Source organism: Macaca thibetana, chromosome 14 (assembly GCF_024542745.1).
Source record: "Macaca thibetana thibetana isolate TM-01 chromosome 14, ASM2454274v1, whole genome shotgun sequence".
Lineage (NCBI taxonomy): Eukaryota > Metazoa > Chordata > Mammalia > Primates > Cercopithecidae > Macaca > Macaca thibetana.
Window position 1 is genome coordinate 15,968,482 of NC_065591.1, and position 12,342 is coordinate 15,980,823.

Sequence of the window (12,342 nt, forward strand, 5' to 3'; positions counted from 1 at the left end):
TCTGTCTCCTGGGTTCAAGCAATTCTTGTGCCTCAGCCTCCCAAGTAGCTGGGATTATAGGCACCCGCCACCATGCCTGGCTAATTTTTGTATTTTTAATAGAGACGGGGCTTCCACGTTGGCCAGGCTGGTCTTGAACTCCTGACCTCAAGTGATCTGCCTACCTCGGCCTCCCCAAGTGCTGGGATTACAGGTGTGAGCCACTGCGCCCAGCCAGGGATGTTTTCGTCTTGTTCAAGTTCCTCAAATCCGAGAAGTGTGCTAAATTAGTCATAGGCCCTCAATATCTATCTATTAAACCCAGTTGAGTTTATATTGCTAGATAATGCTGGAATAGCCACTACTCAGAGGTTAAAGCTATGAATTCAGGGGAGAAGGGTGCATTCCTGTTGTCTCTTACCTCAGGATTGAGTTAGCAAGCTGGTGTACTGATTGTCAGGGAAATCTTGAGTTTACATATTCTGTACTAATGTCTTCATGTAGGACACATATCATCAATCATTCTGAACATACAGTCACTGTGATTATGACAGAAGATAACTGGACTGGTGGTGGTAAGGAGGTCTGTGTCCTAGCCTTGTTGCCAACGCACTGAGACCCTGGGCAACTCACTCCCCTCTGGGTCTCAGTATTCCCATCAGTAAAAAGAGGTTGGGGTAGAAAAACTAAAATATATTTTCCAGGTCTGGTCTCTGATGTTGCAAAAATGCACTCTGGGACTATATGAGGGAGAGCTGGCTTCCGCAACCCCAGGATGATGTGGTTTCAAATCAGTTCTGGCTCCAAAGTGAATCTGATACCAGGACTTGAACTGGATACGGCCATTTGTCAGCCTCTTGGGGGGACCTATACATTTCGGTTAGGGATGTGAAAATTTTGGGTGTAGACGGTGAACTTGACAGGTCAGCCAGAAAGCAGTGCACCCACGCTGACACCAACACCCGCATTCTCTCCGCAGCCAGTGCGAGAGGTCGTTTCTTCCCACAACTGTTCAAATACTTTTCTTCGTGTTCCATCGACTCCTTTCCATGACACAGAAACTATTTTGCAGAGAAACGGGCACGCATCATTTCAACACACACCCCCACCCCATTCCTGTACTAAGCTAAGTCTGATACAATAAAACTACACAATTTCTCTTCAGTATCTAGTCTCCACTGAAGAAGTGTCTGTAGTTTCTAAAGAGCCCTACACAAATTTTCTAGGCAGATTCCACCCGGCTGAGAGAGACTTCACGGCAACCACTCTTCCCTCAGGTCCTCCAGAGTCGCTGACGCTCTATGCGACTGTCTCGCAGGCGGGCCGGGCTCGCGTCTCTCTAGCTAGCTCGTCGTCTCTGTGGCCTGTGCACGGCTTCCGGTGGCGGGACGCGGGGCCGCGCACGCGGGAAAAGCTTCCCCGGTGTCCCCCCCATCCCCCGCCCCCCCGCGTCCCCCCAGCGCGCCCACCTCCTGCGCCGGGGCCCTCGCGAGGCTGCAGCCTGAGGAGGTAGGTGGTGGTCGTCCCCCGGTCCCAGGAAGGCAGGGGCGCCCCTCCCCCAAGGGACGCTCGACATGGACCATTCCGCGTTCGAAACCGCGGGGAGCGGGCGAATCCATCCTGTGGGGCGGGGGTGAACCGGAGGCCCGCGGGGTGGTGGGAGCGCTGCGAGGGAAACCCTGCACTCTGAGCTGGATTGGGGCGCGTGCGAGGTGCGGGCTCCGGGCTGACCCTGGGGTTCCGCTGCTCGTTGCCATGGCTCCCGCCAGAGCGGCTAGAGCGGGCATCGGGTTGGGTGTCAGCGGTATTCCAGGCCCGGTTCTCCACCTGGGCTTAGGCCTGGACCCTCGAGCGCTGCAGCGTCCGTCTGTAGGTTTCCAGGCAGAGGAAATCCTGAGACATCCCAGGCGCAGTTGGGAGTTGCTGCTGTGCTCCATCCGTGAGCACAGCGAGGTGCTGTCTTTCATGCTTATCTGTCTTCCTCTTGAATTTAGATTCCCAATCTGCTGAGCATCCGCCCACCCACTCAGGAGTTGGGGCCCAGCCCCCAGTTTACTCGGTTTCCCTTGTGCAGCCTGGGGCTCTGCCCAGGCCACCACAGGCAGGGGTCGACATGGCAGAGACACTGGAGTTCAACGACATCTATCAGGAGGTGAAAGGCTCCATGGTGAGAATGGCTTGGGCAGTTGATACAAGTAGAGAGAAGGAAGGAGGGTAGAGTTTTTGTCCATTAACGAGAGCTTGCTTTGGTAATGTTATTTTGGAAAAAGAAGACTCAGTATAACGTGTACCTGGTGTCTCCCCCAACACGAGGCAATACTGAGAGATAGTCTCAGAGTTATAGGGACCGCATATGCTCTTCAGTTCCCAATTCCTGTTTTACAAATGAAGAAACTGAGAATCTGTTAAGGATTCTAAATACCAGAGCCTGGTTTGGAATCTAGACTCCTTGCACCTCAGCTGTTGCTCCTGCATTGACAATCTGCCCAGCCCACTGGCAGCTGGAAAGTGTGTTGGGTAGAACTGGACCCAGGACATGCTGTGTACTGTCCCCATGCATCTGGGCCTGCTTTTCTTACAGAATGATGGTCGACTGAGGTTGAGCCGCCAGGGCATCATCTTCAAGAACAGCAAGACGGGGAAAGTGGACAACATCCAGGCTGGGGAGTTAACAGAAGGCATCTGGCGCCGTGTTGCTCTGGGCCATGGACTTAAACTGCTTACAAAGAATGGCCATGTCTACAAGTATGATGGCTTCCGAGAATCGGTGAGCTGTCCCATAGCTATAAACCCCTTTTTTACTGCATCATCTTGTTTTAATCTTCTAGAGACTCGAGGTTCCTTCCTCATGTAACCCTGTGATTGCTAGTTTGGGCTCCTTAGAGCAGGACTGTGAGGCCATGAGGCAATCAGTGTTCGGCTTTGAGTGTTGAAGTCTTGTGAATTTCTGTGTGCCTTGACTCCAGAAGATTTTCTTCTGTCTTGATTTAGATACTAGTTTCTACCTGTGACTTTTATCAAGGTTCAGGATCTTAGCTTGGTGTCTTTTTGTGGTTTTTTTTTTTTTTCTTTTTTGAGACAGGGCCTCGCTCTGTCACCCAGGCTGGAGTGCAGTGGCGCAATCTCCGCTCACTGCAGCCTCTGCCTCCTGGGTTCAAGTAATCCTTCCACCTCAGCCTCCTGAATATCTGGTACCACAGGCACATGCCACCATGCCCAGCTGATTTTTCATAATTTCTGGTAGAAACGGGGTTTCGCCACGTTACCCAGTCTGGTCTTGAGCTCTCAGACTCAAGGGATCGCCCACCTTGGCCTCCCAAAGCGTTGAGATTACAGGCATGAGCCATTGCGCCTGGCTAGCTTGATGTCTTAAAGTGTGGGTTTCCATTTTGAACTGCTTGAGTTAAAGGCTTTATTTGATTTTAATTTCCACTTTCATTAAAGTAATACCTATACAAAGTTTATAAAATCAGATGACCCATAACCAGGAATGTCAGATCCAGTGGCTAGAAGCAACCTCTCTAAACCATCTTTTTTTTTTTTTTTTTTTTTTTTGAGGCGGAGTCTTCACTCTGTCGCCCAGGCTGGAGTGCAGTGGCACCATCTCGGCTCACTGCAAGCTCCGCCTCCCAGGTTCACGCCATTCTCCTGCCTCAGCCTCCCGAGTAGCTGGGACTACAGGCGCCCGCCACCGCGCCCGGCTAATTTTTTTTTTTTTTGTATTTTAGTAGAGACGGGGTTTCACCGTGTTAGCCAGGATGGTCTCGATCTCCTGACCTCGTGATCCGCCCATCTCGGCCTCCCAAAGTGCAGGGATTACAGGCGTGAGCCACCGCGCCTGGCCTAAACCATCTTTTAAACAATGTTAGAGCTGGGTTGCTAAGTCATCATGAGTTTCTTTTTTTTTTTTTTAGAGACGGAGTCTTGCTCTGTCGCCCAGGCTCGAGTGCAGTGGCGCGATCTCGGCTCACTGCAAGCTCTGCCTCCTGGGTTCACGCCATTCTCCTGCCTCAGCCTCCCGAGTAGCTGGGACTACAGGCGCCCACCACCTCGCCCGGCTAATTTTTTGTATTTTTAATAGAGACGGGGTTTCACCGTGTTAACCAGGATGGTCTCAATCTCCTGACCTCGTGATCTACCCGCCTCGGCCTCCCAAAGTGCTGGGATTACAGGCGTGAGCCACCACGCCCGGCAGCAAGAGTTTCTTATAAAGCCTATTTGGGACAGTTTCTCAGAAATAGATAATCCCAGGACATTCAAGTCGGTGTTAAGGCCACCAGGGTTTACTGGGATTGCGTTTTCTTCCCTCCACCCACAGGAGTTTGAGAAACTCTCTGATTTCTTCAAAACTCACTATCGCCTTGAGCTAATGGAGAAGGACCTTTGTGTGAAGGGCTGGAACTGGGGGACAGTGAAATTTGGTGGTGAGTCCTGGGGAAGACTGAGGTTTGGGGAGGAAGATAGGGTGAAGGGCTTCAGCCTTTTACTTGTTTTGCTCTTTTCCTTCTGCCACTGTCTCTGGTTTCCTATCTGTTTGCATGTTCATCGTGTGTTTATTGAGTACCTACAGTTTACTGGGCACTGTGCCTGGGGTTGGGGTTACAGTGTAAAGAGACTAACCCCAGTATCCTGTCTCTGTGGAACTCAAGTTTGGTGGGAATGTTGCTTATGCAGACTTAAGGGGAGGAGCTTGTGGCTTGACAAGCCCTTTCCTCACAGGGCAGCTGCTTTCCTTTGACATTGGTGACCAGCCAGTCTTTGAGATACCCCTCAGCAATGTGTCCCAGTGCACCACTGGCAAGAATGAGGTGACACTGGAATTCCACCAAAACGATGACGCAGAGGTGTCTCTCATGGAGGTCCGCTTTTATGTCCCTCCCACCCAGGAGGATGGTGTGGACCCTGTTGAGGTGAGGCGTCCCCTGGTTGCCTTGGCAGCAGATGGTGCTGAGCAGGCATTGGCTGGCCTGGGAGCAGGGCCTGCTGCTTGGTTACCAATGTGTGCTTTTTGCAGGCCTTTGCCCAGAATGTGTTGTCGAAGGCGGATGTAATCCAGGCCACGGGAGATGCCATCTGCATCTTCCGGGAGCTGCAGTGTCTGACTCCTCGAGGGCGTTACGACATTCGGATCTACCCCACCTTTCTGCACCTGCATGGCAAGACCTTTGACTACAAGATCCCCTATACCACAGTGCTGCGTCTGTTTTTGTTACCCCACAAGGACCAGCGACAGATGTTCTTTGTGGTAAGCCGAAACCCCTATGGCCGGATAATCGTGGTTTTTGCGTGTTAAGTAGACGGACCTCACTGGTGTGCAGAATTCTATGTTAGTGAATCGCAAGTTGTTGTAGAATATCAATTGGTGCTCTTCCTTACTAGATCAGCCTGGACCCCCCAATCAAGCAAGGCCAAACTCGCTACCACTTCCTGATCCTCCTCTTCTCCAAGGACGAGGACATTTCGTTGACTCTGAACATGAACGAGTGAGTGTCTCCCTGGACTCGTTTCCTGCCACTGTCCAGGCCGGAGACAGGTGTGCCATTAGAAGGCAGTAGTGTTGTGACCTCACCTTGCTGTCTTTGTAGGGAAGAAGTGGAGAAGCGCTTCGAGGGTCGTCTCACCAAGAACATGTCAGGATCCCTCTATGAGATGGTCAGCCGGGTCATGAAAGCGCTGGTGAACCGCAAGATCACAGTGCCAGGCAACTTCCAAGGGTGAGCGTGTGGGCCTGGGATCCTGCCCTGCCTGGGTATGGGAAATGCTGTGTCTCCTTGGTAAACCCCTCCTGAGATGGGATTGCAGCCTGTTACAGGTCTGGATGGGACCTTGTGTCACAACAGGTGTCAGCGCCTCTGTCAGAACAGCTCAGTGAGGTTTACTTAGTCGAGGACATGAGCACACATGTCGCTGCTGCTAGATGTGCCCTTTGCTTCTGCTGAGGTTGGCACTAACCAGGCTCCCTGCACCCTCTGTCAGGCACTCAGGGGCCCAGTGCATTACCTGTTCCTACAAGGCGAGCTCAGGACTGCTCTACCCGCTGGAGCGGGGCTTCATCTACGTCCACAAGCCACCTGTACACATCCGCTTCGACGAGATCTCCTTTGTCAACTTTGCTCGTGGTACCACTACAACTCGTTCCTTTGACTTTGAAATTGAGACCAAGCAGGGCACTCAGTATACCTTCAGCAGCATTGAGAGGTGAGAACCTCCACCCGTCACTTTCTGGGCATCCTGGTCCTGAGCCAGCTTTGTCCGGGAAACCCGGCATGGCCTGCGGCACTCTCCAACCCTAGAGCAGAATTTTTCTTCTGCTACATCAGGATTTGGTCATTTTCCCTGGAGTGCTCAGACTTTAGAAATCTCTCCATTGCTTTCTTTCTGGTCATTTAAAAAAAACAACAAAAAACTTTTTCTGTATTCTGAAAGCTATGTCTTCACTACTGACCTTTTTTCTCCTCCACTCCCCACAATGGAAATGCTATTTCTTTCCTGGAATGAGTTTTGTGCCTGAGAACATAGCAGCTAATGCTTATTTAGTGCTCACTGTGAGCTAAATGTTTTATAAGCATTTTCACGTGTAATCCTCATATCAACCTTGTGAAGTATGAAGACAGATGACCACACCCCCTGCCCCACACTTACTCCGCCCTGAGCTTATTTGGTAAACAGATGCGCACCCCTCCCTGCCTTTTCTTTCCCAGAGCTCTTCACAGCCATGCAGGTTCCTCTTTCAGGACTAATGTCAGGCTCTGGCTCTGCCTTACTGCTGTCCTCTGGGGGTCTCTAAGCTGTTGGGTTGGGTAGCATGGTCAGGAACTCCAGGCTCCACAGTCTACCCCAGCTCATGGAATCAGAACGTTGTTTAGTCCGCCCCTGTGTCGGCACTACCTCTCTGGTAACATGGTGCATGTCCCCTCACAGGGAGGAGTATGGGAAACTGTTTGATTTTGTCAACGCGAAAAAACTCAACATCAAAAACCGAGGATTGAAAGAGGTACTTCTGTGTGGGGAGCATGAGACCCTCTCCTGGTCTTTCTGTAGGGGAGAAAGGGGTGGAGATTTTTTCCGGCTTCTTTTTCACTCTTTCTTCTCTTCTTACCCTTATAGAAAAAAGAGGTGCGTGTGACCCTTTCCCCCTCCTGGTGCAGGTTTCCTCTGCATGACCTTAGACCAGTCTATGCAGCCCCTCAGGAGCCCCCAGTGGGGCTGGGAGAGGGAGGGGCTTGGGGCTTGGACTAACCCAGTTGGCAGGAAGTACTTGGGCGTAGGCCCTGCACGTTGGCTGTGTGTGGACAATCCAGCCCCAGGTCCTCTGGGAGCTGCTGCTCTGACTTGACAGGCATGGGGGTGTGCTTTTGAGTGTGCAGGGATTCTGGCTCGAGGGTGAGTTGGCCCCACTGTGAACTCTTCCCTGGCTAGGGCATGAACCCAAGCTACGACGAATATGCCGACTCTGATGAGGACCAGCATGATGCCTACTTGGAGAGGATGAAGGAGGAAGGCAAGATCCGGGAGGAGAATGCCAATGACAGCAGCGATGACTCGGGAGAAGAAACCGGTGGGTTAGCCTCCGTGCTGAGCACGAGGATGGTCAGAAGTTCCTTGCTGTGGCCCGGGCTGGACTCACCCTTAGGCCAGAGCTGGGTGCCTGGGTGAGGGGGTGGGGATTTCCATTGGGGCAGAAGCTGATGCGTCCTGTGCCCTTTTTCAGATGAGTCATTCAACCCAGGTGAAGAGGAGGAAGATGTGGCAGAGGAGTGAGTTTTGGTGGTACCTTGTGGGGATAAGATGGTGACCCATAAGCTTAAAGGACCAGAAGATTTCTGGACATTTCTCATGTCCCAGCATTAGCTACTGACCCGGAATGGGAGAGTGACCTCCAATGAGGTGATACACAAAATGTTTTGGAAATTATCAAGGGCTTCGTAAGTGCAAGGCACATTTTGAAGTCAGAAAAGTATAGTGGGGTCTATGGCCATACCACCCTGAATATGCCAGTTGGGGCTGGTTCGTAGTTGGATGAGGAGAGAATGGGAATGAGAGCTGGTGCTTGTCACTTATTTCCTGGAGGTTGTCGATTAAGTCATTGAATCTCAATTTCCTCATCGGTAGAAATGCAGTAGTACCGACTTTTTATTAGCAGTGTCAGAAATGTGACTCACTCTCACTTTAAAAGGAAATATATAAAAGGGAATTTCATAAGTTCATGTTACTGCAGAGTCTGGGGATTTAATTGACTTCAGACACTACTGGATTCAGGCACTCAAATCTATTTCTTCTGATTTCCGTAATTCAAAATAGGTTTGCCCCATGGAGTGCCCAGTGACTCTCAGAAGCTCAGGGCAGGCTTAATCCTACTGGTTTAAAATAACACCAGAAGCACCTCTTTTGGTGAACAGCATAGTGAACACAGTGGTTACCTGCCCCTTCCTAGCCTGAGTTGTTAGGATGGGCCAGGGTCTGATGGGCCAGAAATAGGCCAAGTGCCCACCCTTAGAGCCTGTGGTTGGGGTGAGCCCTTCCTGAGTGGGGGCAAGGTGGTTCCCAACAGAAAATTGGGACTCTGCTCTCTTAATCCAGAAGGATTGTAAAAGAATGTCAGGCAGCAAAAAAACAACCAACAGGAGTCCCCTAGTTCAGCCTGCCACACGTTTATGAAGGTGTATGAAAGCTTAATGAGCAAATACTTGTGAAAGTGCCTTGAAAACTGTCCAGCAGCATACAGGTCTAAGGTAGTTCCATTTTTTGAGGAGTTTCACATATATCAGATAAGACTGTCAATTACAGGGGTGGGTACTGGGTTGGATTTAAGTTGGTTTTCTTCTTTTTGTAGTAACTGCTTATCTTTTCATCAGAAAAGACTGTAGGGGCCAATCCTTTTGTAGTTCATAAACATGATGGTTGGGTGTTACGTGCGTGTGTGCAATGTGCCGCCCTCCAGCCTTGTTATGATGTTGACACGTTACCCATCTGACATGAAAAAAAAAAAGACAAAAAAGACTATAGGGTAGATTAAGGTGATTACTCCGAAGGAAGTGGTGAAGTGGATTTGGGCCATGTTCCAGGCATGAATGAGGCAGTGTTTCTGCCCGTGGTGTCCTGGGAATGGACTAGGACCTGGTTTGGCCATGTCCGGGGAGATCAGCTGAAGCTCATTGATTGATTTTCATTCATTAATTCTGATCAAGTAACCCATTGCTGTGGCTGGGTCTGGAGAGGGCATGGGTGAAGCCACCTCAGTGAATGGGAGGAAGCAGTGTTGGGGATTGGTGGTGGATCCTGTCCTCTGGTCTTCCTCCCTTGACCCTTTTGGGTGGGTATCTTTGGATTTGTTTTCCTCCTGCCTTGAGGCCATGAGGTCCTGTCTTCCCTCCTCAAGTCTAAGCCTGGCTTGCTCTCTGGCAGGTTTGACAGCAATGCCTCTGCCAGCTCCTCCAGTAATGAGGGTGACAGTGACCGGGATGAGAAGAAGCGGAAACAGCTCAAAAAGGCCAAGATGGCCAAGGACCGCAAGAGCCGCAAGAAGCCTGTGGAGGTGCAGACTAGATGGGAGGGGCTGTGTGTGGTGCAGTGGGCGGGGGTGGGGGAGGGTGGGAGGCATTCTCTTTACCTTCTCCTGTCCACCACCAGTAGGACCTGTTCATTGGTCTTCCTTGGGGCTGTTTTTTGTAGCCAATGATTATAGCCTTGAGGGGTATCTTCTTGGAAATTGTTCTCACTAGCCCTGAGATTAATAAGCTTCTGGAAGGTCTGAATTAGGAGATGGGCTTCTGTCCTGGTAAGCTAGGCACTGAATTGCAGAGGGGAAGGAGATACTATCCTTGCCCTTAGGGAGCGCGCGTCTCGCCTGATGCTATTTAGTCCTCTACTTTTTCTCCAAGTTAAGTGATCTAAATAATTTATTTGGGAAAATGTATGGGTTCTATGGGAAATAGCTGAAGGCGTTTGGGTTCTTATGCAGGTGAAGAAGGGCAAAGACCCCAATGCCCCCAAGAGGCCCATGTCTGCGTACATGCTGTGGCTCAATGCCAGCCGAGAGAAGATCAAGTCAGACCATCCTGGCATCAGCATCACAGATCTTTCCAAGAAGGCAGGCGAGATCTGGAAGGGAATGTCCAAAGAGAAGAAAGAGGTGAGTAGCAGCAGAGGAGGGGTGATGCCTCTCATGGGCTGGCGAGAGGTGCTCTCTTGGCATGGTGAGTCCGATGACTGATAGGGGAGCAGTATGAGCCATTGGTGGGACTTTCTGTATCGATTTTGCCTGCATCAGGGGAGAGGGGGGAAACGGGAGAGGTCTTATTCTTCACTGTTTTTTTCTGTGTGTGTGAGACAGGAGTGGGATCGCAAGGCTGAGGATGCCAGGAGGGAATATGAAAAAGCCATGAAAGAATATGAAGGGGGCCGAGGCGAGTCTTCTAAGAGGTGAGTGTCGAGAACGTGGCCCAGTCACTGATTTTTGTGGCAGGTTTTTTTTGTTTGTTTTTTTGTTTTTTATACAGGCCGAAGTTGAGCATTGGAAAGTTAAAGACAGCAGATATGCTTCTGACTGCAGTAGGGTAGTGCTTCTCAAACCTGGGTAGGCCGTTGCCCAAGTATGGGTGATACGATAGGGCATTCAAGTCACTGGGGAAATATGACCCATTTTCGTGGACTATTTTATTTGAAGGTATGGGGGAACGAAAAAACTATTATGGAGTGCAGTGCACAATTCACATGAACTCTAAAAGATACAGCAAGAAATGTCAAGTAGGTTTTGCATACGGGGCTGCTTTAGCCTATGCCCTCTGATTCTTCTGGTGTACTCATGATACTCTCCTTGGTGCCCTTCAGGCTGACATGGCTATTTACGTTCAGAGTGAAATGGGCTGTGTGGCTGGGATTGAGAAAGGCCTTGTTAAAGCTGGGAGAGGTTTGGTCATGGTGATAGGGGACCTGAAGGCCTAGCTCCTCTTCCCTCTTGCCAATACAGGGACAAGTCAAAGAAGAAGAAGAAAGTAAAGGTAAAGATGGAAAAGAAATCCACGCCCTCTAGGGGCTCATCATCCAAGTCATCCTCAAGGCAGCTAAGCGAGAGCTTCAAGAGCAAAGAGTTTGTGTCTAGTGATGAGAGCTCTTCGGGAGAGAACAAGAGCAAAAAGAAGAGGAGGAGGAGCGAGGTGCGGCAGGAATGTGGGGGCTGTGGGCTGGGCAGCGTGAGGGGCATGTGTGTCTGTGTGGGGTTGGTCTGTAAGAGTAATGAGTTGGAGTGGATGGTGGAATTCTGAGGTTCTGAAGGTGGGTGCTGTAGTTGGGAGGCGGTAGGAAATTGCGGGCCCTTCACTGAAGACTGGGTGGGGCACCCAGGACTCCACCTTTTCCCTGAAGACAGCTTTGGTTTTCAGGACTCTGAAGAAGAAGAACTAGCCAGTACTCCCCCCAGCTCAGAAGACTCAGCGTCAGGATCTGATGAGTAGAAATGGAGGAAGGTTCTCTTTGCGCTTGCCTTCTCACACCCCCAGACTCCCCACATTTTGGTACCAGTTTCTCCTCATGAAATGTAGTCCCTGGATTCTGTGCCATCTGAACATGCTCTCCTGCTGGTGTGTATGTCACTAGGGCCGTGGGGAGACTTCTTAACTCTGTTGCTTCCCAAGGATGGCTGTTTATAATTTGGGGAGAGAGAGGGTGGGAGGCAGGGCAATGCAGGATCAAAATCCTCATCTTACTTTCCCGACCTTAATTAAGGATGTAGCTGCTGCTGGTCCTGTTCAAGTTGCTGGAGCAGGGGTCATGTGAGGCCAGGCCTGTAGCTCCTACCTGGGGCCTATTTCTACTTTTATTTTGTATTTCTGGTCTGTGAAAATGATTTAATAAAGGGAACTGACTTTGGAAACCATGTCTTTATGCTTTCTTTGTAGCCCTGGTTTGTTGCTCCTACTTTTACTGGTGGTGGTTACTGCCCTGGTCAGACTAGGCAGAGCCTGGCCAGCCGGGAAGCAAGTCTCGAGGCACATCCTGTTCTGTTCCCGGCTGGAGAAGCATTGGTTTTCACCCGCCTCTGCCCGGATGGGCCACCTGAGAATCTAGAAATGAGAGCTGATGTGATTAGGAAGTCTCTCCCGGTTACACTCCATTAGCCAACCAAGCTAGGGGGAGGCAGCTCTTGGCCCCATCCTTACCTATGAGTCAAGGGTCTTCCAAGGCTTTAGATAATGAAATCAGGATTGACTGTCCTTCCCGCAGCCGGGGGAGTGGAAACGTGAGCCTGGAGAGTCGGGGAGGATGAGCGTGTGTGTAGGGTGGTGGTGGTTGCAGCCTGGTGGGGGGTGCAAGAAAAGTACGGAGTATATGTGAAGCTTTTGTTCTTACGGGAAGAAGGGGGGA

General features: G+C 50.7%; 2 protein-coding genes and 1 non-coding gene across 4 annotated transcripts in view; 2 read left to right on the top strand and 1 right to left on the bottom strand.

Moving 5' to 3' along the window:
• Positions 1-12,342, bottom strand: part of SERPING1 (serpin family G member 1) — a 437,682-nt gene that overhangs the window by 285,910 nt on the left and 139,430 nt on the right. The gene's annotated exons all lie outside the window — the stretch shown is intronic.
• Positions 1,334-11,851, top strand: SSRP1 (structure specific recognition protein 1). Of its 2 annotated transcripts, none has more exons than XM_050758523.1 (17): positions 1,334-1,488; positions 1,974-2,146; positions 2,561-2,746; positions 4,298-4,403; positions 4,699-4,889; positions 4,994-5,224; positions 5,359-5,462; positions 5,565-5,693; positions 5,956-6,177; positions 6,901-6,973; positions 7,399-7,537; positions 7,691-7,736; positions 9,385-9,514; positions 9,941-10,111; positions 10,313-10,401; positions 10,949-11,135; positions 11,361-11,851. In XM_050758523.1, exons 2-17 carry the CDS (start codon positions 2,093-2,095, stop codon positions 11,430-11,432), a joined length of 2,130 nt encoding a protein of 709 aa, XP_050614480.1. In that variant the 5' UTR covers positions 1,334-1,488; positions 1,974-2,092; the 3' UTR covers positions 11,433-11,851. The 2 variants fall into 2 exon arrangements, with proteins under 2 accessions (XP_050614480.1, XP_050614481.1); XM_050758524.1 differs by lacking the exon at positions 1,334-1,488 and adding an exon at positions 1,544-1,691.
• LOC126936734 (small nucleolar RNA U13) lies at positions 8,853-8,955 on the top strand. The gene has a single exon (XR_007719551.1). It is a non-coding gene; the product is annotated as a small nucleolar RNA U13 (small nucleolar RNA).

Excerpts from the sequence above, each read along its gene's own strand:
- SSRP1 (XM_050758523.1), top strand. The coding sequence starts at position 2,093 with ATGGCAGAGACACTGGAGTTCAACGACATCTATCAGGAGGTGAAAGGC. Across the intron at positions 6,974-7,398 it reads AAAACCGAGGATTGAAAGAG|GGCATGAACCCAAGCTACGA; the intron begins GTACTTCTGTGT and ends TTCCCTGGCTAG. Across the intron at positions 10,112-10,312 it reads TGTCCAAAGAGAAGAAAGAG|GAGTGGGATCGCAAGGCTGA; the intron begins GTGAGTAGCAGC and ends TGTGTGAGACAG.